A 24,718-nucleotide genomic window follows, 5' to 3' on the forward strand; every position below is an offset into this window, starting at 1 on the left:
CCTCCCGGGTTTACGCCATTCTCCTGCCTCAGCCTCCCGAGTAGCTGGGACTACAGGCGCCCGCCACCTCGCCCGGCTAGTTTTTTGTATTTTTTAGTAGAGACGGGGTTTCACCGTGTTAGCCAGGATGGTCTCGATCTCCTGACCTTGTGATCCACCCGTCTCGGCCTCCCAAAGTGCTGGGATTACAGGCTTGAGCCACCGCACCCGGCCTATAAAGAACTTTAAGCCAATAATTGTTCTACAACTTAAAAGAAGTTGACAAAACATAGGGAGATCCTGTCTCTACAAAAAATAAACCATAAATGCTTCTCACTGATTTTCAGATTATAGAGCCAACTGTGTACATCTGAGAGTGTAAAAGTAGAAATGTAGCTGACAGACAAAAGGTGGGATGTGGAAGTGAGACCAAGTTACTTTTTTTTCCCTTCAAAACCTCTTCCTCAAGTTTCTGGATATATGTATTTTTTAATTGTATTAAGAACACTTGAGAAGAGTCTTATTTGTATTTTAACTCACTATGGTCCAGAAGACACTACAAACAACCTGTTTGATTAAAATGGGCACAAAAAACTATTACAGATACAGCATGGCAAACAGAAAGATGTTTTATCTTCGAGATGCCAGGGCTGGAAGTTCTGTGTAGTGAGACTAGGATAGCCTGATGCTCAGTGTGGGCAGAACACAGATTTTTTTGGACCCTCTAGGAGGGAGAAGTGTTGACGTCCCTTTGGCTGACACTGTCAGGCAGAAGGAAACTAGATCTAAAGGAGGACACACACAGGAAATGGCAGCATAAAGCACTTAAGTAACTAGAGGGTTAAGTCATCCCAGGTGTGGGTGTCACCTAGAGAACACGGTTCTTTTGAATGGTACAAAAAGTCAGTAATTGAAAGGGAGAGGGCCAGATAAGAGAGGGGGAAATAAACATAGACTTACCTACCCAGGAACAAAAGTAAGCATCAGATTTAGCTTGGGGATGGATGGTCATCTATTTTCTGGAAGTTGCTGTCTGCTGGCCATTGTTCTGACATTGATCTGTAGTTGGTTGAGGGCAGGTGATGTCTTCGTGCTGTGTGGGCAAGTGAGTGCCGACAGTCTGTGCTGCATAGACTCAGCCTGTGTTGACATTTGTTTACCAGTTCCCCTTTTTTTTTTTAAACAGGCGTGGTATCTGTCTGTTTTGAGGGGGACAGTGATGGTTACATCAACTTAGTGGCCTATCCTTATGTGGAAAGCGAGTCCGTGGAACAGGATGACACACCAGAACGGGAACAACCTCGGCGCAAACACTCCCGCCGGAGCCTGCACCGGTCAGGCAGTGGCAGTGACCACAAGGAGGAAAAAGCCAGCCTGTCCCTTGAGACCTCTGAGAGGTAAGAGGTACATGTCTCATCCTGCTGATACAAGCACTCAAGACATCTCCAGAGTCCTGACACATCGTGGGGAAGCAGGGCTCACGGTCAAGGTTGGATAAGATGACTGGTGTTCTTGGGATACTCACACAGGTATAGCCTCTTCTCTGTGTCATATCACCCCAGTGATGCCTCTTTCTGAGTCTGGCTATAGCTGGTTGAGAGAGGAAGTGAAGCTCTCTCAGCCCTTTGGAATCAGGGACACTTGTGCTGGTGACAAAAGGTTCTCTGGCTTTTTGTTATGTCTTGCCAGCCACAGGACAGAAGGTTGAAATACATTAGTTCATAGTGAGGCTTCAAATGCTTTCTGACCTGCAGGATGTCCAAGCCCAAGGGCTATGAGTCCAACTAAATAGGAGTTCCCTAATGGTTTTGTGTCAGACCTCTGAGAATCATATCAGTCATTAACCCTTTCCCTGCAACTAAAATTTAGTTTCCATTGTGTTGGAAATTGATTTTTCTTGTAAGTTCAAATTATGTTTTTTTTGTTTGTTTTGAGATGGAGTCTTGCTCTGTTAGGCTGGAATGCAGTGGAGTGCAGTGGCATCATCTTGCCTCACTCCTGGGTTCTAGCAATTCTCCTGCCTCAGCCTCCCGAGTAGCTGGGATTATAGGTGTGCACCACCACGCCCAGCTAATTTTTGTATTTTTAGTGGAGACGTTGTTTCACCATGTTGGCCGGGCTGGTCTCGAACTCCTGGCCTCGGGTGATTCACCTGCCTTGGCTTCCCAAAGTGCTGGGATTATAGGCGTGAACCACTGTACCCAGCCTCAAATTATGTGTCTTGATAATTTCATGCAAGAATTAATATGAACTCCCACTAGGATGGGTATGATCAAAAGGACAGACAATAAAAGTGTTGACAGGATGTGAAGAAATTGGAACCCTCCTACACTGCTGGTAGGAAGGTAAGGTGGTGCAGCCACTTGGGAAACAATTTAGCAGTTCTTCAGAAAGTTAAACCAGGCTGAGTGCTATGGCTCACACTTGTAATCCTAATGCTTCAGGAGTCTGAGACGGTAGGATCCTTTGAGGCCAGGAGTTCCAGACCAGCCTGGGCAACATAGTGAGACCCCATCTCTTTAGGGGAAAAAAAAAAAAAAAAAGGCTGGATACAGTGGCTCACGCCTGTAATCCCAGCACTTTCGGAGGCCAAGGCAGGCAGATCACGAGGTCAGGAGATCAAGACCATCCTGGCTAACACGGTGAAACCCCATCTCTACTAAAAATACAAAAAAATTAGCCAGGCATGGTGGCAGGCACCGGTAGTCCCAGCTACTCGGGAAGCTAAGGCAGGAGAATGACTTGAATCTGGGAGGCGGAGCTTGCAGTGAACTGAGATCACGCCACTGCACTCCAGCCTGGGCGACAGAGCAAGACTCCGTCTCAAAAGAAAAAAAAAACCCAAAAGTTAAACCAGTAATTCTTCTTTTAGGTATATACCCAAAACAGTTGAATACATATATTCCCACAAAATTTGTACAAAAATGTTCTTAACGTTATTTCTATTAGGATTGTTTCCAGTTTCTGGCTAACCCAAGTGTCCATCAACTGGTGAATGGATAAACAATACATGGTACATCCGTGTAATGGAATGTTACTCAGCCCTAAAAAGGAATGGAGTGCTGGTACGTGCTACAACATGGATGAATCATGAAAACATTATGTTAAATGAAAGAAACCAGGCACAAAAGACCACATATGTACAATGCCATTTATGTAAAGTGTTCACATCAGGCAAATCTATAGAGAGAAAAGGTAGGTTAGTGGTTGCTTTCTGTTAGTGGTTAGGAGCTGGAAGTATTGGGAAATAGGGAGTGACTGCTAATGGTGATGGTTTTGATTTTGGGGTCATGAAATGTTCTGAAAATTAGGTGGTGTGATGTTTTACAATCTTGTGAATCCACTAAAAAAAATCACAGAATTGTAAAAAAAAATAAATAAAATAACAGAATTATGAGCCAGGCATGGTGTCTCACGTCTGTAATTCCAGCACTTTGGGAGGCCGAGGCAGGTGGATCACCTGAGGTCAGGAATTCGAGACCAGCCTGACCAACATGGTGAAACCCTGTCTCTATAGTAAATACAAAAAATTAGCCAGGTGTGGTGGTGTGTGCCTGTAATCCCAGCTACTTGGGAGGCTGAGGCAGGAGAATCACTTGAACCACTTGAACCCAGGAGAGTTGAACCCAGGTTGCAGTGAGCTGAGATTACACCATTGCACTCCAGCCTGGGCAACAGGAGCAAAAACTCTGTCTCAAGAAAAAAAGGTTTCAGTAAGATGCTTTGTGACTTGATTTAGAAGCTGAAATGGGGAATTTCCTTAGATGTGACAGTACATAGTTCATCTGTGATATCAGCTCAGTTCACCAATACATGCTACATACCTGTGCCCCTGAAGCTTTGTAAAGGCCCAGGACACTCCAGTTCTCCTCACTCAGTTTGTTGAACAAGGATACGCCCATGTCAAGAAGTACAGAACCCCATGACACACTGGCTGAGTGGGTTATGTGTCATTTCCCGTGTCCTCAGTCAGCAGATCCTCTTTGGCCAGGTCTGCATCTTTCATGCAAGTAGAGAGCTTCATATCCACTTCTTAGTAAGCAGGGTCTTCAAATATCAAACATTCTTTGGACAGATGGCTTCCAGCCCACAGAAGCACTTCTTCTAGTGCTTCCCCTTCACTCTCCAAGAGGCTGCTTCTTGACTAATGTCTGTGGGACCTAACTTGGTCATTCAAGTGACAAAGAATTTTCCCCCAAGTCTGTAGGTGACTGTTGATGGTTTTCTCTGAGCAGCGCTCAGTGTGGCTTTTTCCCCCACTCTTTTTAGAGACAAGGTCTTGCTCTGTCACCCAGACTAGAGTGCAGTGGCACCATCAGTGACTCACTGCAGCCTTGAATACTGGGCTCAAGCCATCCTATCCTTTCACCTCAGCCTCCCAAGTAGCTGGGACTACAAGTGCACACCACTGCACTCAGCTAATTTTTAAATTTTTTGTAGAGATAGGGTCTCACTTTGTTGCCCGGAATGGTCTCAAACTCCTGACTTCAAGCAGTCCTCCCACCTTGGCCTCTCAAAGTGTGAGGATTATAGGCATGAGCCACTGCGCCCAGCCTAGAGTGGGCTTTTTTTATTGTCCTCCAAAGGTGCAGAGGTTGCTTCATGAGTCATTTGGTGAAAAGCTATAGAATAACATCACCTAGAATAACATCACTGTCTGCCTATGTCCAGGTTCAAGGTCCTGCTCTGAAGGTGACAGCTCTACCTGTACTGACCAAACCACTGTCTGGCCTGTTAGCAGAGAGACTGTCATTCCAGGGGTGGGGCTTTTTTCTTCACAGAGCCAGGGCTGCAACACCGAGGGTGATACCAAGTATCGTGGGGGCGTCATCCAGACGCAGAGAGCTTCTTTGGGTTTACGTGGCAAATAAGTCCACCTTTCTGTTTCCTAAAGGGTTTCACAGAAAAGACATCTTTGAATGGCCTCAGCAGTGCTCTCACCAGAAGAAAGTAAGGGTTTTATCATTCTGAGAGGCACTGGTGGGCTCCTCTACTTTCAGTTAGGTGGAAGTGGGGTCTCTGCCACTACCTCTTCACCAGTGTTGCACAGCTGACCCTTGGCGGGGAGGGTCATCATTTCCAGCACACACCAGCCCTGGTGTTAGCTTGAATCTGTGCGTCTCATGCCACACAGTTAGAGGAGAGGCCTGCAGTTCTGGAGAGGAGAGTGGCATTTGAGCTGGGCATCAGAGCGAGACGCTGTCTCAAAAAGAAAAAAAAGAAATTACTGTAATGTTCCACCTCTGCTGTGAGCTGCAGGCTTGCTCTGTAATTTGCAGGGCACATGGCTTCACCAGTAGTGTGGTTTTCTTGGCCTTTCAGTATGATAAACAGTATTGTTGGTTACTTCAAGCAAAGATTTTTACGTTGGGGCATAATGAAATTGTTGGCAAAGTTCCAGTATTTTCAGTTGAAGTTGCTTTCTCACAAAAACTCCTTTGTGGTTTGATTTATTTTATTATTTATTTATTTTTGAGACATGGTCTGTCTTTGTTGCCCAGGCTGGAGTGTAGTAGCATGATCATGGCTCAGTGCATCCTCAGCCCCCTGGACTCAGGTGATCCTCCCACCTTAGCCTCCCAAGTGGCTAGCTGGCTGGAACTACAGGCACAAGCCACCATGCCCAGCTAATTTTTAAATTTTTTGTAGAGATGGAGTTTTGACATGTTGCCCAGGCTGGTCTTGAACACCTAGGCTCAAGTGATCCTCCCACCTTGGCCTCCCAAAGTGTTGGGATTACAGTTGTGACCCATGGTGCCTGGCCTTGACTTATTTTAGAAATAAAATTTCCTTCCTTGGCTGGGTGCAGTTCGGTAGCATTACGTACATTCACATTGTTATGCAGCTAACTCCCCATTCCTGCTTCCCCCAGCCTGTGGCAACCACTTTTCTAGTTTCTGTCTTAATGGATTTGCAGTTACTTCACATGAGTAGAATCATGCAATATTTATCCTTTTGTGTCTGGCTTATTTCACTTAGCAAAATGTTTTCAAGTTCATATATGTTGTAGCATATATAGGAATTTCATTCCTTTTTATTGCTGAATAATATTCCATTGTATGTATATCCCACATTCTGCTTATCCATTAATCTGTTGATGGATGCTTGGTTGTTTCTACCTTTTGTTTATTGTGAGTAGTGCTGCTGTGAATGTTTATGTAAAGTGTCTGTTTGGATCCTTGTCATTTCTTTTGGGTGTATACCTAGGAATGGAATTGCTGAGTTATAATCTGTGTTTAACTTTTTGAGAAACTACCAAACTTTTTCGTGGCTGCATCATTTTACATTCCCACCAGCAGTGTATGAGAGTTCTAGTTTCTTCACATACTGGACACTTGTTCCACTTTCTTCTTTGATAGTAGCCATCCTAATGGATGTGAAGTGGTATTTTCATCATAATTTGACAAAACGTTATTTTCAGATAGTTTTAAGAGACATAGGAAGAACACTACTTGTAACATTTACTCATTTTTATTGGCTCATGGGACCTTCATGCAACCCATTAGCAGGGTCTGTGGGTCTGTTGTTACGGACAGACCTGTGCCCTGTGCAGTGAGACCCCAGAGGATGACTTGCCTGAGTTTCTTAGTGATGTGTATGTTCTTCCTTCTTAGCTCACAGGAGGCAAAGAGTCCAAAGGTGGAGCTGCACAGCCACTCAGAGGTCCCTTTCCAGATGCTAGATGGCAACAGTGGCTTGAGTTCTGAGAAGATCAGCCATAACCCCTGGAGCCTGCGCTGTCACAAGCAGCAGCTGAGCCGCATGCGCTCTGAGTCCAAGGACCGAAAGCTCTACAGTATCCTCGTTGCCCCTCCTTCAGGAATGTCTACTGGGTCCATGGGTCATGTGTTGGGGCACCATTCTGCCTATGGCTGAGGTCTTTGTCTAGGGTCCCCCTTTGGTTTCATCTCCTTTTTTCATAGACTCCTCTTCCTTCGTTTACTTCCATCAACATGTTTTTTCCTGCGTTTTGGATTTGATAAGATTGAAGCTTAAAACTTGGCAGTCTAGAACAGTATTGTCTTATAGAACTGTCTGTAATTCTGTGTCTGTGCTTTTCAATATGGTGGCCACTGGCCATACTGAGTGGCTAAAATGTGGCTACTATGACTAAGGCAGTTAATTTAAATTTTATTTTATTAATTAAAATTTAAATCATTTGGCTAGTGTAGCTAGTGGTACTATATTGATCATGTCCACAATCAGAGATCTGTGTATGTGCCCGTGTGCGCTTGTTTGCACATGTGTAGTTTTCCCCTCCCAAGGGATTAATAGTTTAAGGGTGATATATATGACTTTGGTGAGATTTTTATCTGCTGATAAACACCATAAAATAGATTTAAAATGTTAAAGATAGCTGGGCGTGATGGCTCACACCTATAATTCCAGCACATTGGGAGGCTGAGGCAGGAAGATCACTTGAGACCAGGTGTTTGAGATCAGCCTGGGCAACATAGTGAGACCTCATCTCTACAAAAACTAAAAAAATTAGCTGTATGTGGTGGTGTGTGCTTGTCGTCGTCCCAGCTCTGAGGTGGGAAGATTGCTTGAGCCCAAGAAGTCGAGACTGCAGTGAGCCATGACGGCATCCACTACATTCTAGCTTCTAGCCTTGGTGACACAGCAAGACCCTCTCTCATCTCCAGAAAAGATAAGAAAGTATTATGGCATGGGAATTCCTTTTTTTTTTTTTTTTTTTTGAGACAGAGTCTCATTCTGTTGCCCAGGTCAAAGTGCAGTGGCGCAATCTCGGCTCACTGCAACATCCGCCTCCCGGGTTCAAGAGATTCTCGTGCCTTAGCCACCCCAGTAGCTGGGATTACAGGCGCATGCCACCACGCCCAGCCAATTTTTGTATTTTGAGTAGAGACAGGGTTTCACCATGTTGGCCATGCTAGTCTCGAACTCCTGACCTCAAGTGATCCGCCTGCCTTGGCCTCCCAAAGTGCTGGGATTACAGGTGTGAGCCACCACACCCGGCCTAGAATGGGAATTCTTACAATTGTTAGTGTTTTGAAGTAGTAGACAAATAACAACTGATTATTCTAAGAAACTGAGGGAAAGTGTGCTGAACCTTTTGTACATAGTTAATTTTCACAGCAATCTTTTGAGGAAGGAACTGTCATCATTCCCATGTTATAGATGAGGAAATAGAAGCACAGGGGGATTAAGTGTTGTGCCTAGATGTAGTGAGTGGTCAAGGCAGGATTTCCAGAGCCTGTGGTTCCAGGGTGTTGAGATATTTCTACACCCTCCTTCATATTTTACCATCATGTGTTTATAGGTAATAGCAGGCAACAGAATTGATTCAGTCCAAATTTCAAAGTTACTTTCAAAAGAATGAAATGTTCATCATCACAGTGATGGTGAGTGTCTATCCTCTAAGATGTGATTACTCTGTGGATGGATTTGAGGCCTGGGCCATGAGACCCAGTGACTTTTGGCAGACATGTGATAAGTCTGTACCTTTACACAAAAGTACAAAGATAAGATTGTTGCAAATGGGATATATTGGAAGAAAGACATGTATGCAAATGAATTAGGACCATAGATCGCTTTGAGCAGAAGGTTGTAGAACTATTAAGGGTTAAATTTATATATATTTATATTGTATATATATTTATATGGCCAGGCGTGGTGGCTCACGCCTGTAATCCCAGCACTTTGGGAGGCCAAGGCGGGCACATCACCTGAGGTCAGGAGTTCAAGATCAGCCTGGCCAACACGGCAAAACCCCATCTCTATTAAACATACACAAATTATCCGGGTGTAGTGGTGTGTGCCTGTAGTCCCAGCTACTTGGGAGGCTGAGGCAGGAGAATTGCTTGAACCTGGGAGACGGAGGCTGCAGTGAGCCGAGATCACGCCATTGCACTCCAGCCTGGGCAACAAGAGCAAAATTCCGTCTCAAAAAATATATATATATATGTGTGTGTGTGTGTGTGTATATATATATATATATTTGAAACCAATGAACGAGATCTCTCTCTCTCTCTCTGTCTCTCATTCACTTGTTCAAATTTAGTGAGAAATGGCAAGACAGAAATATAAATCCAGGCTGGGTGTGTGGTGGGTCATGCCTGTAATCCCAGCACTTTACTTTGGGAGGCTGAAGTGGGTGGATCACTTGAGGTTTGAGACCAGCCTGGTGAAACCCCATCTCTACTAAAAATACAAAAAATTCACTGGGCATGGTAGTCCACGCCTGTAATCCCAGCACTTTGGGAGGCCGAGGCCGGCAGATCACCTGAGGTTGGGAGTTTCAGACTAGCCTGATCAACATGGAGAAAAACCCCATCTCTACACAAAATTAGCCAGGTGTAGTGGTGCATGCCAGCTACTCAGGAGGCTGAGGCAGGAGAATCATCTGAACCCAAGAGGCAGAGGTTGCAGTGAGCTGAAATCATGCTACTGCACTCCAGCCTGGGCAACAGAGCAAGATGGCATCCTAAAAAAAGAAAAAGAAAAAAAATAAATTCAGTTTTTTCTAAAGATTCCTATTTGGGAATGTTAGAATCTGGTTTCCTTGTTTTTGTTGTAGTGCTACCAAGATGTCTTCCTTATTTCTTAGGCCTGGGTGAGGTGCTGGCTTGAGTAGGGCCTTGGTTCACTGATGGTGAGGGATGTATCCAAATCTTTAGTTTGCATATTGCCTGCAAGATAGATCTAAAGATAACATAGGCTGGGTGTGGTGGCCCACATCTGTTATCTCAGCACTTGGAGGTCAGGGTGGGAGGATCACTTGAGGCTAGGAGTTCGAGACCAGCCTAGACAGCATAGTGAGACCCTGTCTCTAAAAAAAAATTAAAAATTAGGTAGGCAGCTGGGCATGGTGGCTCATGCCTATAATCCCAGCACTTTGGGAGGCCAAGGTAGGCAGATCACCTGGAGTCAAGAGTTCCAGACCAGTCTGGCCAACGTGGGAAAACCCTGTCTCTACTCAAAATACAAAAAATTAGCTCAGGGTGGTAGCAGGTACCTGTAGTCTCAGCTACTTGGAGGCTGAGGCAGGAGAATGGCTTGAACCCAGGAGGCAGAGGTTGTAGTGAGCTGAGATTGTACCACTGCACTCCAGCTTGGGTGACAGAGCAAGACTGTCTCAAAAAAAAAAAAAAAAAAAAATTAAAAAAAAATTAGGCATGCCTGTAGTCCTAACTGTTCCAGAGGCTGAGGGTGGGAGGATCTCTTGAGCCCAGGTGGTCAGTGCTACAGTGAGCTCTGGATGCAGCCACTGCACTCCAGCCTGGGCAACAGAGAGCACATCTCTTAAAAAAAAAAAGGCCAGGCGCAGGGACTCACGCCTGTAATCCCAGCACTTTGGGATGCCAAGGCGGGCAGATCACTTGAGGTTGGGGGAGTTCAAGACCAACCTGACCAACATGGAGAAACCCCGTCTCTACTAAAAATACAAAATTGGCCGGGCGTGGTGGCGCATGCCTGTAATCCCAGCTACCGGGAGGCTGAGGCAGGAGATTCACCTGAACCCAAGAGGCAGAGGTTGTGGTGAGCCAAGATAGTGCCATTGCACTCCAGCCTGGGCAACAAGAGCGAAACTCCGTCTTAAAAAAAATAAATAAAAAATAGCAAAAATAAACATAAAAATACTATAGAGCTTAGGTTAAAAAACCAACAACAACAACAAAAGGATATGGTATATACATACAATGGAAAATTATTTAGCCAGAAAAAGGAATGAAATTTTGATACATGCTTATAACATAAATGAATCTTGAATACATTTTGCTAAGTGAAATAAGCCAGACATAAAATGACAAATACTGTATGATTCCACTTAAGAGATACCTAGGAAAGATAAATTTATAGAGACAGAAAGTAGACTAGAGGTTCCCAGGGGCTGGGAGGAGGGAAAATGAGGAGTCACTGTTTAGTTCTATTTAATGGGTACAGGCAGGAGAATGGCTTGAACCCCCTGAGGCAGAGGTTGCAGTGAACCGAGATGGCGCCACTGCACTCCAGCCTGGGCGACAGAACGAGACTCCATCTAAAAAAAAAAAAAATTAGGCATGCCTGTAGTCCTAGTTGTTCCAGAGGCTGAGGGTGGGAGGATCTCTTTTCATTTTGGGAAGATGAAAAAGTTCTAGCTGGGTGTGGTGGCTTACGCCTGTAATCCCAGCACTTTGGGAGACTGAGCCAGGCGAATCACAAGTTCAGGAGTTTGAGACCAGCCTGGCCAACATCGTGAAACACCGTCTGTACTAAAAATACAAAAATTAGCCGGGTGTAGTGGCGGGCACTTGTAATCTCAGCTACTCAGGCGGCTGAGGCAGGAGAATAGCTTGAACCTGGGATGCAGAGGTTGCAGTGAGCCGAGATCACTCCACTGCATTCCAGCCTGGGCAGCAGAGTGAGACTCCATCTCAAAAAAAAAAAAAAGAAAAAAAGAAAAAGCTCTAGAGATAGATGGTTGTGATGGTTGTACAACAAAGTAAATGTACTTCATGCCACTGAATTGTACACTTAAAAATGGCTGAAGTAAATTTTATGTATATTTTACCACAGTTTGTTTTGGTTAAGAAGTAGTAAGCCAGTGGTGTGAAACCCACATTTGAGAGTTTCTGAGACAAGTACATACTGCATTAGGTAAAACCCCCTTTTATAGAAAAACTGGGTTGTGCTTTCCTGCTTGGGGCTGATGGTGAGTGTGGTTGTCATTCTTCTTGACCGTGGCCCAGAGTTCCTCCTGCTTGAGAACGTGGTGCACCACTTCAAGTACCCCTGCGTGTTGGACCTGAAGATGGGCACGCGGCAGCATGGCGATGACGCATCAGCTGAGAAGGCAGCCCGGCAGATGCGGAAATGCGAGCAGAGCACATCAGCCACGCTGGGTGTCAGGGTCTGTGGCATGCAGGTGAGTTACCTCTGCTCAGAGCCTAGGTACTGCCACTTGCATGATTTGGGTTGTGCTCATACCTGCCTGCCATCTATGCCAAGTGTGTCCTCCTGAGCCCTTCTGTCCTTACCTGTTGACCTTGCTATGGGCCTCAGGTGCAGGACCACTGTGAGAGCCTGCTGCCTTGACATTGGGACACATAAGACTCTTGACTGTCAACAAGATGTTCCGATGTTGGAGGAGGGCTCCAAAGCTGGTGGCAGGGAACCCATAGGCCTGGTACTGCTTTCTCTTGGTTCTGCAATGGGAAAACTCAAGGTGAATGTGGCCTGCCCAGTTCCACTTAGATAGGTGAGCAGAAAAACTCAGGTTGGTCAAAGTGCCTTCAGACAGTGCTTGCCCAGGGCACTGTGAGCTCTTCAGACTTCCTTGGCATTCACCCTGTCTGTCTCCTGGGGTTTCAGGTGTACCAGCTGGACACAGGGCATTACCTCTGCAGGAACAAGTACTATGGCCGTGGGCTCTCCATTGAAGGCTTCCGCAATGCCCTGTATCAATATCTGCACAATGGCCTGGACCTGCGACGTGACCTGTTTGAGCCTATCCTGAGCAAACTGCGAGGCCTGAAAGCTGTGCTGGAGCGGCAGGCCTCCTACCGCTTCTACTCCAGTTCCCTGCTTGTCATCTATGATGGCAAGGAGTGCCGGGCTGAGTCCTACCTGGACCGCCGGTCTGAGATGCGTCTCAAGCACCTGGACATGGTGCTCCCTGAGGTGGCGTCATCCTGTGGCCCCAGCACCAGCCCCAGCAACACCAGCCCCGAGGCGGGTCCCTCCTCTCAGCCCAAGGTGGATGTCCGCATGATTGACTTTGCACACAGCACGTTCAAGGGCTTCCGGGATGACCCCACCGTGCATGATGGGCCGGACAGAGGCTACGTGTTTGGCCTGGAGAACCTCATCAGCATCATGGAACAGATGCGGGACGAGAACCAGTAGGCCCTGTTCTGGGCCCCCAGAACCCCTTCCTCTCCACCCGCAGGCAGGGACCATTGCTGAACTTGCCATGAGGACACACAGACTTGCTTTTAAAGGGTTATATTTCTCTTTGGTGTAAACTAAAAGAAATGTTTTTAGCTGTAGCCTGGAATCCATATATATAAAGTGAAGGAGGGTAGACCACACGCCCTCTCAGCCAGGCTCCTCAGCTTTGTGGCTCTGATTGGTGTGTCCAGGCTGCCTTAGGAAGGAAGAGGTGCCCCGGTGGGCTTGGCAGCAGGGACAGGGTGCCCTTGGACATTGGTTTCTTTTGTCTAGATCTTTGAGGTCTGTGGCTGCAGGGCCCTGCTGATTGTAGGGTAAAGCCCTGGGCTGGTGCAGGGCCCCTCCATGCCCACTCTTCCCTTATTCCCCAGAAGTAGAGGGCTTTGGGTGCCCATTTCTTGGGGGCTTTCTGGTCTTACGCTGTGGGTGTCAGCTAGCTCTTTAATAGGTGCCCTCAGGGCACCACAGGGCTGACTGCACAAAGCTGGACCCATCCTTGGGTCTGATATTAGTATGGGGCTAGATTAATGAAGCTGGGCTAAGGCCAACTTATGGCAGAGGGCAGGCCCTGGGTTCCCCAGGTACCTGTTGGCATGTGACAGGTTGGCACCTGTCCTATTCCTGAAACAGCCAGCCTCTCTCACCAAGTTCCCTTGCCTAAGAAGACCACTCCCTCCTACCCCACTGAAGTGGGGGATAGTCGGTGTCCTAGCAGGCCTCAGGGCCTCTGGTGGCTCTGGCCCAGACAGTATTTGCAGTTCTTGTGCTATGGGTGGGAGTCTTCTTCTTTAAGTTTGGGCAGCTGTGCTGCTGCTGGATGGGCTGCTCCTCCCAGGGCTCAAGGGCTGTGGTCCGCTCAGGGTCTCATTTCCCCAGGCAAAATTCAAGGCAGCAGCTCTTTGTGAGGTGCTCTTGGCCCTGGGCCTAGAGGGAAAACTTTAAGCTTTTTTGCTCACAGGGACATGGTATGGGCCCTGGGTGCAGGTGCCCACATTCTGCTAATGAGAGCTTTGTCTGATCAGTCCTGGGTCCATCAGTTTGTCCATGTGTCCAGCTGCCAGCCCCTGTCCCTTGGGATCCTTCCTCTGGGGTGTAGCCTTGTTCATTAGTATATACTCATTCCTTCATGCTTTCCTCAGCAGAACACTCCCACTTCTGAGGTGAGCTTTTGCCTCATGCCCTTCCTCCACAGGTATTGCCTTTTTATAAAGACCTGATAGCAGAATAAACTAGTGGTGGTGTTTCCCTGTTGACCCAGCACCCTTTCTGTGGGCCTAGAATATGGCCCTCAACACTGACAGTGGGGCAGTGAGGGCTTGCGGAGTGACCCTTCCTTTCTCATGGTTTTAGTCATTTTGGCTGCCAGCCCTTAATGGCACAGACCTGCTGCTTCTAAAACAGATGGCCAGGACGTGACACCGATTTCAGCCATTGCCAGGGTTAGCACCCTCTCCTTTGAGCCTAGGGCCACTGTTCATTGTCACTTTAGGCAAGTGCCTGTTTGGCATTAAAGGTAAGCCTGCCAGCTGTGAGAGGCCTTGGTAACTGATGGACTCATTTCCTGGTCCTTAGAGATGCAGCCTCTTAAGGGCTCCTTGATGGATGCCATCTCTCCTAGCCCCCGGCCCTGGTGCCACTGGTGGGCAGGTTCCCATTCTTTGGGGCTGGGAGGGACAGCTTGGCTGTTTCTGGTCGGAAATTACGGTTTTCTCTCCTGTACCATTCTGTGGCTTCAGCCATGGGGGCAGTAGCCCTTCATTAGTGTAGACTTAGTCATTCCCTGGTAGGGTGGAGGGTAAGACACAGGGTCTGGAGCTGTTTGGGACCTTTTGGGGATGTCCTGTGCCTCCCAGGTTCCTAGATTCTGGGAGGAGAGGCTGCCACATTCTGCTGCTCCTCACAGCCAGCAAAGCTTCAGCCACTTACATTTAGTATTTTCCTGGCACTACAAAGAGTGGAAAGGCCTGGGATTTGCTGCTGCTCCCCTAGAGCAGGGCCCCTCTTTTCAGCACTTTGGACACCTGGAGACCCAGCCCTGTTATTTAATGGTAGTGGGCAAGGTGTGTGTGCATACTGTCTGCCACTGCTTTCTCCCTGCCCCATGCCAGAGCCCTCTCCCTGCCAGGCCCTGCCTTAGCCCCAACTTGGGACCAAAGTGCAACGTGGGATCATGGGTTGGGGTGCTCGGGTGACCCCTCTCTATAGTGCTTCCCTGGGCCAAGCTGACACCAGCCCCTGAGGGTGGGGTGGGACGGGTGGTGCTTAAAAGAGGAAGGGGACCAGTGTAGCAAATTGCTAGGGACCCCCACCCTTCCCTCTCTGGGCCTGTGCAATGGGCGTGGGGATTCCCATCATGGGGCCTGGCGCCTGTGCTAGTTCCGTAGCTGCTGTTCACGCGCTCACTCCTGACCACATGCATGTTCCCTAGATGCAGATTGCTTTGAACTTTAAAGCTCTACGATTTGGTTATGTTTGTGCTGACTTAAAAAATATTTTAATGAGAAAAAAAACGGACAAGCCTGGGAAGGACCTGGTTCTTTTGCTTCTCGGGGAACTGTAAGCCCCCACGTTCTGGGAATCGCTCTCTGCTCCTCTTCTTGGAAACTAAGCCTGTCCCCACTGCCCGAGGTCTGTGCCCGGACACTAACCCGTGGCTTCCGCCGCAGTTGTGTTTGCTTTGGACCTTGCGTGAGGGATGCTCGGTCCGAGCCCACTCCTTTCTGTACACCTAGCGCTGCCCGCCCCGCTTGTGTCTGAGGTCGTGTATGTCAAAAATAAAGCCGCTAGAAACGGAGGCGAGTCTGTCTTTGTGAAAATCCCGTGGCCCGAGAGCCTTCCCTGATCACCCTCCCTCGGGGCTGGGCCGCAAGGCGGGCCGTGGGGGCGGGCCGCGGTGCGGGGCGGGGCCGGCGGCTGCTGGACCGCGCGAAGCGGGGAACTAGGCCTCACCCTTGGCGCCAGTTCCGCCTTTGGATCCGCCAATGGCCAGCTGACCCGCGGGTCCCGGCCCAGGTCTCCATGGCAGCCCGGCGTACTCGGGCACTCATTGGCTACGTGTGTCGCAGCGCTGCGCCCCAACGCTCCGTCGCCGGTGGCCGTGCCACGTACGCGGCAGCCGATTGGCCCGCGGTGCTCGCGTCACTGCCGGCGCCGGGTCCGGCCTGAGTTCGTGGCCAGCAGCAGTCCACCCGGTATCGCGTTCTGGGTTGTGGCGGCCCTGGGTCCGGCGTCTGGGCGACCAGGCGGACGAGGTGGAGCCAGAGTCGGTCAGACAGGTTGGTGAAGAGCGCGGGGCCGGGCACGGCGTTGGGAGTGCGCAGCAGGGACCGACCAGACGGGCTGCAGGCACCTCAAAGGCCGGGACACCCCCTCAACGTCCGCAGGCGCGATGAAGGCACTGATCTTAGTGGGGGGCTATGGGACGCGGCTACGGCCGCTGACGCTGAGCACCCCGAAGCCACTAGTGGACTTCTGCAATAAGCCCATCTTGCTGCACCAAGTGGAGGCGCTAGCTGCGGTAAGACCCTGGGTCGGGATCGGAGTCGCTTCCGGATCTGGCAGGACTAGGGATGGCCAGTGACTAGGGGGTCAGGGGCTCCCGTACCTTCTGACTGAGCCCGCCCGTTGGCCTGCGTTCTGACAGGCAGGCGTGGACCACGTGATCCTGGCCGTGAGCTACATGTCGCAGGTGCTGGAGAAGGAAATGAAGGCACAGGAGCAGAGGGTGAGGCACGGACTCTTGGCCCTTATCCTCGGTCCCCACACAACTTCCCATCCTGGTAGAACCTGACTGGGGGTCCTCTTCCTTCCAGCTGGGAATCCGAATCTCCATGTCCCATGAAGAAGAGCCTTTGGGAACAGGTCAGTAGAGAGAGAAAGGTCCCTTGGGGAGGGTTTAAGGCCAGGAAAAGGGTAAGACCCAGACTGCATTGGACCTGCTGAGCCTGAATCCAGGGACTCAGACCTCCAGCAAGGTTGTGACCTGTCCCTTTCCCCCAGCTGGGCCCCTGGCGCTGGCCCGTGACCTGCTCTCTGAGACTGCAGACCCTTTCTTCGTCCTCAACAGTGACGTGATCTGCGACTTCCCCTTCCAAGCCATGGTGCAGTTCCACCGGCACCATGGCCAGGAGGGCTCCATCCTGGTAAGGCGCCAGGTCTTGTTTCTCTTGACACTTCCACCCTCCATGCCCAGCCTCCCCTGCCCCCTAGGCCTTCATCTGCCTTCGGATGTTATGGGTACAGAGCTGTGCAGTGTGTATCTTTAAGCACTTGGGGCAGAGTCTCTCAGATCTGGAACGGCATGTATATCAAGGCTCAGGAACACTGGACTAGGTCCGAGGTCCTCTTCCTTGCATTCAGGTAACCAAGGTGGAGGAACCCTCCAAGTACGGTGTGGTGGTGTGTGAGGCTGACACAGGCCGAATTCACCGGTTTGTGGAGAAGCCGCAGGTGTTTGTGTCCAATAAGATCAACGCAGGCATGTACATCCTGAGCCCTGCGGTGCTGCGGCGCATCCAGGTGTGTTGTAGGAGACAGCTGTCCGTGGGCTGGGGTGGGGCAGGCCATCACCGCCATGACCCTGCTAACAAGCTGCCCACTCCCACAGCTGCAGCCTACGTCCATTGAGAAGGAGGTCTTCCCCATTATGGCCAAGGAGGGGCAGCTATATGCCATGGAGTTGCAGGGTGAGGCAGGGAGGCCACAGGGTGGGGGTGGTCTGTGGCTGGGCTGAGGGCCCTGATACATCCCTCCCTACAGGCTTCTGGATGGACATTGGGCAGCCCAAGGACTTCCTCACTGGCATGTGCCTCTTCCTGCAGTCACTGAGGCAGAAGCAGCCTGAGCGGCTGTACTCAGGCCCTGGCATTGTGGGCAACGTGCTGGTGGTGAGGCCCTTGCCCAGCCCATCATTAACCCCCTCAGTCTAGGGAGACAAGTGGCCCACTTATATTTTTCCCACCACTCTCAGGACCCAAGTGCCCGCATCGGCCAGAACTGCAGCATTGGCCCCAATGTAAGCCTGGGACCTGGCGTGGTGGTCGAAGATGGTGTGTGTATCCGGCGGTGCACGGTGCTGCGGGATGCCCGGATCCGCTCCCATTCATGGCTTGAGTCCTGCATTGTGGGCTGGCGCTGCCGTGTGGGCCAGTGGGTAAGCCTGTGGGCGGGGCCAGGTGGGGAGGGGGCGGGGAGTGTGCCTGCCTCCCTGACAAGGCCTGTCCTCTCCTGGAGGTTCGCATGGAGAATGTGACAGTGCTGGGTGAGGACGTCATAGTTAACGATGAGCTCTATCTCAACGGAGCCAGCGTGCTGCCCCACAAGTCTATTGGCGAGTCAGTGCCAGAGCCTCGTATCATCATGTAAGGGGATGCAGTGGGGCTGGCCGAGCCCCGGTTTTCCCATCAGCAAGGGGAGTGCTGGCCTGACACATCAGAAGACCCTGGACTTGTTATCTGTCTGGGGGACACTGGGTGAAGCTGAAGCCGTTGGACACCTGCCTTCTCATGTGGACATCATCTGGCAGGATCCCTGCTGGGCACACCCCACAAACCCCACTCCCTCAAGAAGGGCCAGGGCCAGGGCTGTATGGAATAATAATTTAATGCTGACTGTGGCCCTGACTGAAAGTCAAGCTCAGGCACAATTAGGGCCATGGCTGGGCTCCCACCAATGAGGATACAACAGGCAGGCAAGGAGGTTGGATGTGGTTGTGGTGGTGGTGGTGGTGCTGGCGGGGCGGGGCGGGGGGGGGGGCGCAGATACAGGAGAAGGGCAAAGGGAGCTCATAAATAGGGCCCAGCCTGGCTCTGGGTTCAAGGGTGGAGGTTCCAGGATGGCACAGGCTGTGAGGGCTAGGCAGCTGAGGAGGTAGTACTTGTATTGGCTCCCTTCTCCCAGTCCTCTACAGACACGATGGTGGCTTTGCAGAAGAAGCAGTCCTTGTTGTTCATCAGGTGCTGGTTGATGCAGGCTCTGTAACAGGGGAGGGGGATGAGGACTGCCCTGCATGTACCTACTGCTCTCCCCACCACCAAGCTGTGGGGACCACTTACTTGCACGACTTGTGGCCACAGGGCTGGAACACAGCAGAGATGGGGTGGGCATAGCAGATGGGGCAGAGGTCCTCCTCACTAGTGGGCTGCAGGGAGCAGAGTGAAGGGTGGGCTGGAGTTGGATGCCTGGCTATGTGGATGTCCACTGTGCCTATGTAGGAGTGCACACATATTCAAGTGGCATGGACCTGTGCACCATGGTCCCACTCACCAGAGAGGCAGCTGCTGCCTGGGCAGATGCAGAGGTCAGGTGCGCCAGCATCTGTTCCACTTGGGCGAGCTCATCAGCACTGATATAATCCACATCTGGGGAGTGGTAGGTAGTGTCAAGTCAGAGGTAGATGAGGATGTCGTGCCTTTTGAATATTCCCAGCCTAGGACTCTGCTGTTCTTAAGGTTCCTGACCCGATCCAGCCCCAGATCTCCCTGACCCACCCCACCAGCCCACTCACAGCTCTGCAGGGAGAAGCGCTTCCGGTCAGGGGCTGGCAGGGCAGTGCCAGGTGCTGGGGGCTCTGGCTGTCCCAGGAGATAGCATATTGAGCGTAGCTGGAAGCAGGGATCTGCCAGGAGTACTGATGTGGCTCGCTCTCTCCTAGGTAGGGGATGGTGCAAGAGCAGTCAGAAGGCTTGGGGCCTGGCTAGAAGTACTCTCTATTGGGATTGCCAGTGAGGAGTGCCATGACTTATACATAATCACCGCCCCCCTGCATCCTTTCCGTCTCCCTGCTTCCCAAGCCCCAAGTCCTGTATTCCAGTAAGGTGCCACACAGCCTGGGGTACCACCTTTTTTTTTTTCTTTTTTCTTTTTTTTTTTTTTGAGACGGAGTCTGGCTCTGTTGCCCAGGCTGGAGTGCGATGGCGCGATCTAGGCTCACTGCAGCTTCCACCTCCCGGGTTCAAGTGATTCTCCTGCCTCAGCCCCCCGAGTAGCTGGTATTACAGGTGCCCACCACCACGCCCAGCTAATTGTATTTTTAGTACAGACGAGGTTTCACCAGGTTGGCCAGGGTGGTCTCGAATTCTGACCTCAGGTGATCCACCTGCCTCGACTTCCAAAAGTGCTGGGATTACAGGCGTGAGCCACCGCACCCGGCGTGGGGTACCACTTTAAGAGGGCTCAGGGGGAGCCACCTTAAGATAGACTCCATCTGCCCCATAATATATCACTCAAATAAGTCACTTCAAATAAACACTAACAGCAGCTTGGAGACATTCTTCCAGACTCCCCTTTTACTCCTCGAGGAAAAAGGAGCGGCGGAGAGCTGCCAGCCAAAGGCAGACTGGGGTTTTGGGGTTGGGCTCACTCCTCATCTGGCGGTCATGCGGAGCCATTGGGCACTAGGGGATGCAGCCGCCCCGCCTCCTCAAACGGGAACCAATAGGAGCCTGGGCCCCGCCCCTGGGGGAGTATTTAGGAGCCGATCAGGAACTCGCCTGGAGAGGGCTAGGGAAGCCAAAGGCAGCACAGAGGGGAGTGCGGCCCCGCCTCACAACCTGGGAACCGGAGAGTAGGGGCCGTCGGCTGGCCAGAACCGGCCGTGCCTCCTCAGCAAGGGCCATCCGGTGCCACCCATGTCGCACTAGAGCAGAAGTGGGTGAGTCCTGGAACTGCGACCTGCACAGAGCTGCTCTGTCCTGTCCCTGGTGGTCGCCGCCATGACCTGGTTGATGCTGCTGGGGGCACTGCTCTGCATGCTGCGCGTTGGGTTAGGCACCCCGGACTCCGAGGGTTTCCCGCCCCGTACGCCCCACAACTGCCCCCACAAATGTATCTGCGCTGCCGACCTGCTAAGCTGCACTGGCCTAGGGCTGCAGGATGTGCCGGCCGAGTTACCTGCCGCTACTGCGGACCTCGACTTGAGCCACAACGCGCTCCAGCGCCTGCGCCCCGGCTGGTTGGCGCCCCTCTTCCAGCTGCGCGCCCTGCATCTAGGCCACAACGAACTAGAAGCGCTGGGTCGCGGCGTCTTCGCCAACGCCAGCAGCCTGAGGCTGCTCGATCTATCATCTAACGCTTTGCGGGCGCTTGGCCGCCACGACCTCGACGGGCTGGGGGCGCTGGAGAAGCTGCTTCTGTTCAATAACCACTTGGTGCACTTGGACAAGCATGCCTTCCACGGCCTGAGCGCGCTCAGCCATCTCTACCTGGGCTGCAACGAACTTGCCGCGTTCTCTTTCGACCATCTGCACGGTCTGAGCGCCACCCACCTGCTTACTCTGGACCTCTCCTCCAACCGGCTGGGACACATCTCTATACCTGAGCTGGCCGCGCTGCCGGCCTTCCTCAAGAACGGCCTCTACTGCACAACAACCCATTTGGCCGCTGTGACTGCCGGCCTCTACCACCTGCACAGCGCTGGCACCAAAGCGTGGCCTGACGCCGTGCGCTGATTCTTTGCGCGCGAGTACATACTGCTTGGCCTTCAAGGTCCCGCGTCCGTGTGCGCTTCTTCCAGCACAGTCACGTCTTTGAGAACGTGCTCGTTCGGCCCCGCTCTTGGCCTAGAGCGGACGGAAGAGCACCTGGCACGGCGCTGGTGGTCGGTCTTAAGGCTTTACTGCAACACCAGCGTCCCGGGCCATGAGCGCATGCCTGGGTTTTCCAGCCGCAGCAGGACCTTCTCAGGGCACCGCCCGCCCCTGAGGATCCCGCGATGGCAAGCATCGCTGTGCTGGCCGACGGCAGCTTGGCCATATGGCACACGTGCAGGAGCATGCATGCCGGACTCTGTCCGTGTGCCTGGGCCACTGGGCCCCCGGCCTGCACCACAACCAGACGCACGGAGTACAACGTGAGCGTGGCACTTCCCGCGCCCAGAGCCCGAACGCTTTCAAACACAGGCTGTCACGCACACCTGCTGGGCTGCGCTGATGGGCCTGGTTGGCTCCGTGCTGCTCTACCTGTTTGCCCCACCCTGCTTGCTGCTGGCCCGCGGTTGCCGCTGCCCGCCGCTGGCCCCGAACACTCCAGCCCGCTCCCACGGGAGCCTGAGCGGCACAGTCCCTCAGTCAACTGGGCAGCACCACACCCGCCAGACGCACCCAGCCCGCAAAGGCCGCGGTCCCACAAGGGAAATGTAGTGCTTTCTGGAGACCAGGCCGGAGGGGCCTCAATGGCCGCGTGCAGCTGGCAGTAGCTGAGGAATTTGATCTCTGCAACCCTGGAGGCTTGCAGCTCAAGGCTGGCTCTGAGTCCGCTAGCTCCATAGGCTCTGAGGGTCCCATGACGACCTAGACTGCCCAGGGCCCCCACCCTCTTGCTGCTCGCCCTGCTGTCTGCTTCGGTCCAGAGAACTGGCAGATGCTGGTGGGAAGCACTGTGCCTGGCCCCCCAGCTTCCTGTATGGGCCTCGAAACACAATGGGCCTTCTCACTCACTGGTACAGACAGGGGTTGTAGTCCCCAACCTGCTTTCTGCTCTGCCCCTGCACCGGACCCAAAGGCCCCAGGCCCTGCAAGGTATGCTAGTGCCTGCTTTCTCGGGGACTTCCTAGTGCCCAAATGCCCTGTGAGGCTGAGAGACCCAGGCCCCTGTGGCTTTCAACACAGCACAGCCATGGAAGTAGCTGTGTTCTTCTACAGCCTGTGGAAGAACCCCTGTAGCAGAGCCCCCTGTCCACCCTCAGGGGCCGAGGCAGCTCTCGAGGAGTGGTGCTGAAGAGCTGACGCAGGGTCATCTCCCCTTCCCAAGGGGGTGGGAGGGAGTGGGCCCACAGGGAAAAGATGACGGCTCTGAAGGAAGATGTCGCCCACACCCCAGGACAGAAAGAGGAAACAAGCCCGCCCTCTGGTGAAATGGGACTCCCTCCCAACTGCCTGAAAGCTTCACAGATTCACGCAGAGTCCGGTGGGCAGGCACCAGGCAGGAAAGGCTCCTCAAGAGACTCCTGGGGGTGCTGGCCTAAGCCCCAGTCAGAGGCCCTGCTCTCTCTGACCCGGGGCATCCAGCTGTTGTTCTGAAGGCAGAGCCCATTCCATGGGCTCACAAGACACAGTGAAGGGGATCATGGCCTGCGCCCCTGCTTTTCAGCAGTAAAAAGCCCAAAAAGCCTGGAGAGCATGGCCAAGTTGGGAGGGCCGAGCCAGAACTCCATGTCCCTGGAGAGCAGGGGCCTCTTAAGGGCTGGCACTGGTCTCAGCCTAATGGCTGAGGCGGTGCCCAGCTTCACATGCATCTCACTGCTCCCACTGCAGGGGGGCAGGGAATGGGTGTCTGGGAGCCCTTCATGTGTAGGGCCGAGCTGGGGGCCCCCATGGCCATCCTGGACCCCACTGCTCCAGAGTTTCTTAATAAAGGCAGCACGTGCTTATTGCTGGAGCCTTTGCAGACAATGGCGGTCCTATGTGTGTTCAGCTCTCCTGGCGGCCTAGCCCTGTCCACCACAGTATGGCACACCTTCCGGAGTCCTGCCTCCCATGCCTGGCCTGAGGCATGGCCACAAACCAGTGGCTCTGTGGGCCAGGGCCACTTGTCCTGCTGGGGTCCCAGATTCTCCTACTTAGAGAAGCTCCCTCTGACCCCTATTTAGGCTGTTCAGACCTCACTACCTTCCCTCTGCCTCAAAACCTGATACTGAGGTCCATTTTCCAGATGAGGAAACTGAGGTACCAGGAGGCCCTGTCCAGCCCCTTCTCACCAGACACACCCAGCTCCCACAGGGGCCCACGGTCCCAAACACTTACTCTGAGGCTGGGCCACGCACCAGGAGCTGCACCAGGATGCCCGTCACTGCCACCAGAATGGGGTAGTGGTCCACGCTCTCTAGGCCTGAGGGGAAGGGGAGGAAGGACATGAGCCACCCACACGCTCCTGCTGCAAGGACTCCGGGCCTGACACGGTCCACTCTGCCCACTGCCCTCCCTACAGAAGGGTGAGCCAAGGCTGCAGAGCGCCAAGCCTGGCTGTCTGGAGGCAGAATGTGGAATCGGGCATCACTGTTCCTAGCAGAGGAACCAAGGCCTGTAGTGTGTTGGGGTGCAGGGCATCTAGGTCCTCACCAGGCAGCCGTAGGGTGACCACACGATCAAACAGGTTTCTCTCAGCTGTCACTCGGTTCAGCACCTGGTTTAGCAGCTGTGAGGGGAGCAGGAGCCCATTGGTGGATGGGGAGCGCCATCCACCCCATCCGGAATGATGAATGGGGCATTCCGAGGGTCCCACCCTTGTTGCCCAGATGGCCACACCTGTGCAAGACGCCGCAGCAGCATCTCGGAGGTAGGGCGGGTCCAGTCAAGGAATATCTCAGGCACCAGTGTGATAGTCATCTCCAAGACACGCAGCAGGCTGACTGAGAGGTCAAAGCAGGTGGCACATACCTTGAGCTGCCGGCTGTCCACAAAGTTCCGCTCCAGGCGCTCAGCAGCCTGCTGGATCTGATCCATCAACACGTGGACATGCAGCGGTCAGCACCTGGCTCTAGCCCGGGACCAGGCCTCGTCCCCTGCACCACCCTAACCCACGAGGCCCCACCATAGCCCACCTCCTGGATCATGCCAATGAATTCAGAGAAGGCCCAGTTGAGCTGATTGAGGACGCTGTTGAGGAAGCTGGGTGCCACATCAGGACCCTGCTGCAGGAGGTCCGCCATGTGCTGCTGCAGCAGGGTGGAGGGGCAGGGCTCTGCAGGGGGACAGGAGGTGGCATCATCAGGGACTCCACTGCAGTGGCCTCTGCCTGTTTGCCTCTGTCCTCGCCCATTGAGACTTTGGTATAAGGACAGAAGGACGGCTCCCTAGGAATGCTCAGGTCATGAAAGCAGGGGACAGGGTGACAGCTGCCTTGGAGTTAG

General features: G+C 52.3%; 5 protein-coding genes across 11 annotated transcripts in view; 4 read left to right on the forward strand and 1 right to left on the reverse strand.

Annotated features, from left to right (window-relative positions):
• Positions 1–1,316, forward strand: part of CDHR4 (cadherin related family member 4) — a 73,555-nt gene extending 72,239 nt beyond the window's left edge. The window contains 1 exon segment of the mRNA XM_017868056.1: positions 1,166–1,316. The gene's annotated coding sequence lies outside the window, so the exon portion shown is untranslated.
• Positions 1–15,667, forward strand: part of IP6K1 (inositol hexakisphosphate kinase 1) — an 80,631-nt gene extending 64,964 nt beyond the window's left edge. For 4 of the 6 annotated variants that reach the window (XM_017868054.1, XM_017868052.1, XM_017868051.1 and 1 more), the window contains exons 3-6: positions 1,166–1,376; positions 6,594–6,775; positions 11,673–11,848; positions 12,295–15,375. In XM_017868054.1, coding sequence (XP_017723543.1) covers positions 1,166–1,376; positions 6,594–6,775; positions 11,673–11,848; positions 12,295–12,828 — 1,103 coding nt within the window. In that variant the 3' untranslated portion in view covers positions 12,829–15,375. Of the gene's footprint in view, positions 1–1,165; positions 1,384–6,593; positions 6,776–11,672; positions 11,849–12,294 lie in introns of those variants that run through there. The other 2 variants (XM_017868050.1, XM_017868055.1) reach the window with 2 other exon arrangements.
• A 323-nt stretch (positions 15,668–15,990) lies between these two features.
• GMPPB (GDP-mannose pyrophosphorylase B) lies at positions 15,991–18,487 on the forward strand. Its single transcript, XM_017868074.1, has 9 exons — positions 15,991–16,390; positions 16,517–16,597; positions 16,686–16,734; positions 16,873–17,015; positions 17,233–17,391; positions 17,480–17,558; positions 17,632–17,759; positions 17,843–18,025; positions 18,106–18,487. Exons 1-9 carry the CDS (start codon positions 16,262–16,264, stop codon positions 18,235–18,237), a joined length of 1,083 nt encoding a protein of 360 aa, XP_017723563.1. The 5' UTR covers positions 15,991–16,261; the 3' UTR covers positions 18,238–18,487.
• Positions 18,459–24,718, reverse strand: part of RNF123 (ring finger protein 123) — a 33,536-nt gene continuing 27,276 nt past the window's right edge. The window contains exons 32-39 of one of the 2 annotated variants that reach the window (XM_017868058.1): positions 24,410–24,549; positions 24,114–24,302; positions 23,928–24,003; positions 23,613–23,697; positions 19,379–19,521; positions 19,138–19,232; positions 18,927–19,012; positions 18,459–18,846 (exon numbers count right to left, since the gene is read on the reverse strand). In XM_017868058.1, the coding sequence (XP_017723547.1) occupies positions 18,726–18,846; positions 18,927–19,012; positions 19,138–19,232; positions 19,379–19,521; positions 23,613–23,697; positions 23,928–24,003; positions 24,114–24,302; positions 24,410–24,549 (935 nt within the window). In that variant the 3' untranslated portion in view covers positions 18,459–18,725. The remainder of the gene's footprint in view (positions 18,847–18,926; positions 19,013–19,137; positions 19,233–19,378; positions 19,522–23,612; positions 23,698–23,927; positions 24,004–24,113; positions 24,303–24,409; positions 24,550–24,718) is intronic. The other variant, XM_017868059.1, reaches the window with a different exon arrangement.
• On the forward strand, positions 19,521–23,253 carry AMIGO3 (adhesion molecule with Ig like domain 3). The gene is given in 8 exon segments (XM_017868073.1): positions 19,521–21,228; positions 21,231–21,295; positions 21,298–21,365; positions 21,367–21,406; positions 21,408–21,515; positions 21,518–21,730; positions 21,732–21,875; positions 21,877–23,253. Coding segments are annotated over 8 exon segments (1,569 nt in total). The 5' UTR covers positions 19,521–20,585; the 3' UTR covers positions 22,165–23,253.

Source organism: Rhinopithecus bieti, unplaced genomic scaffold (genome assembly GCF_001698545.2).
Source record: "Rhinopithecus bieti isolate Rb0 unplaced genomic scaffold, ASM169854v2 scaffold_3875, whole genome shotgun sequence".
Lineage (NCBI taxonomy): Eukaryota > Metazoa > Chordata > Mammalia > Primates > Cercopithecidae > Rhinopithecus > Rhinopithecus bieti.

Coding starts and splice junctions, on each gene's coding strand:
- GMPPB (XM_017868074.1), top strand. CDS start 16,262: ATGAAGGCACTGATCTTAGTGGGGGGCTATGGGACGCGGCTACGGCCG. Junction 17,392..17,479: donor CGGTGCTGCGGCGCATCCAG/GTGTGTTGTAGG, acceptor CCACTCCCACAG/CTGCAGCCTACGTCCATTGA. Junction 17,559..17,631: donor ATATGCCATGGAGTTGCAGG/GTGAGGCAGGGA, acceptor CCCTCCCTACAG/GCTTCTGGATGGACATTGGG.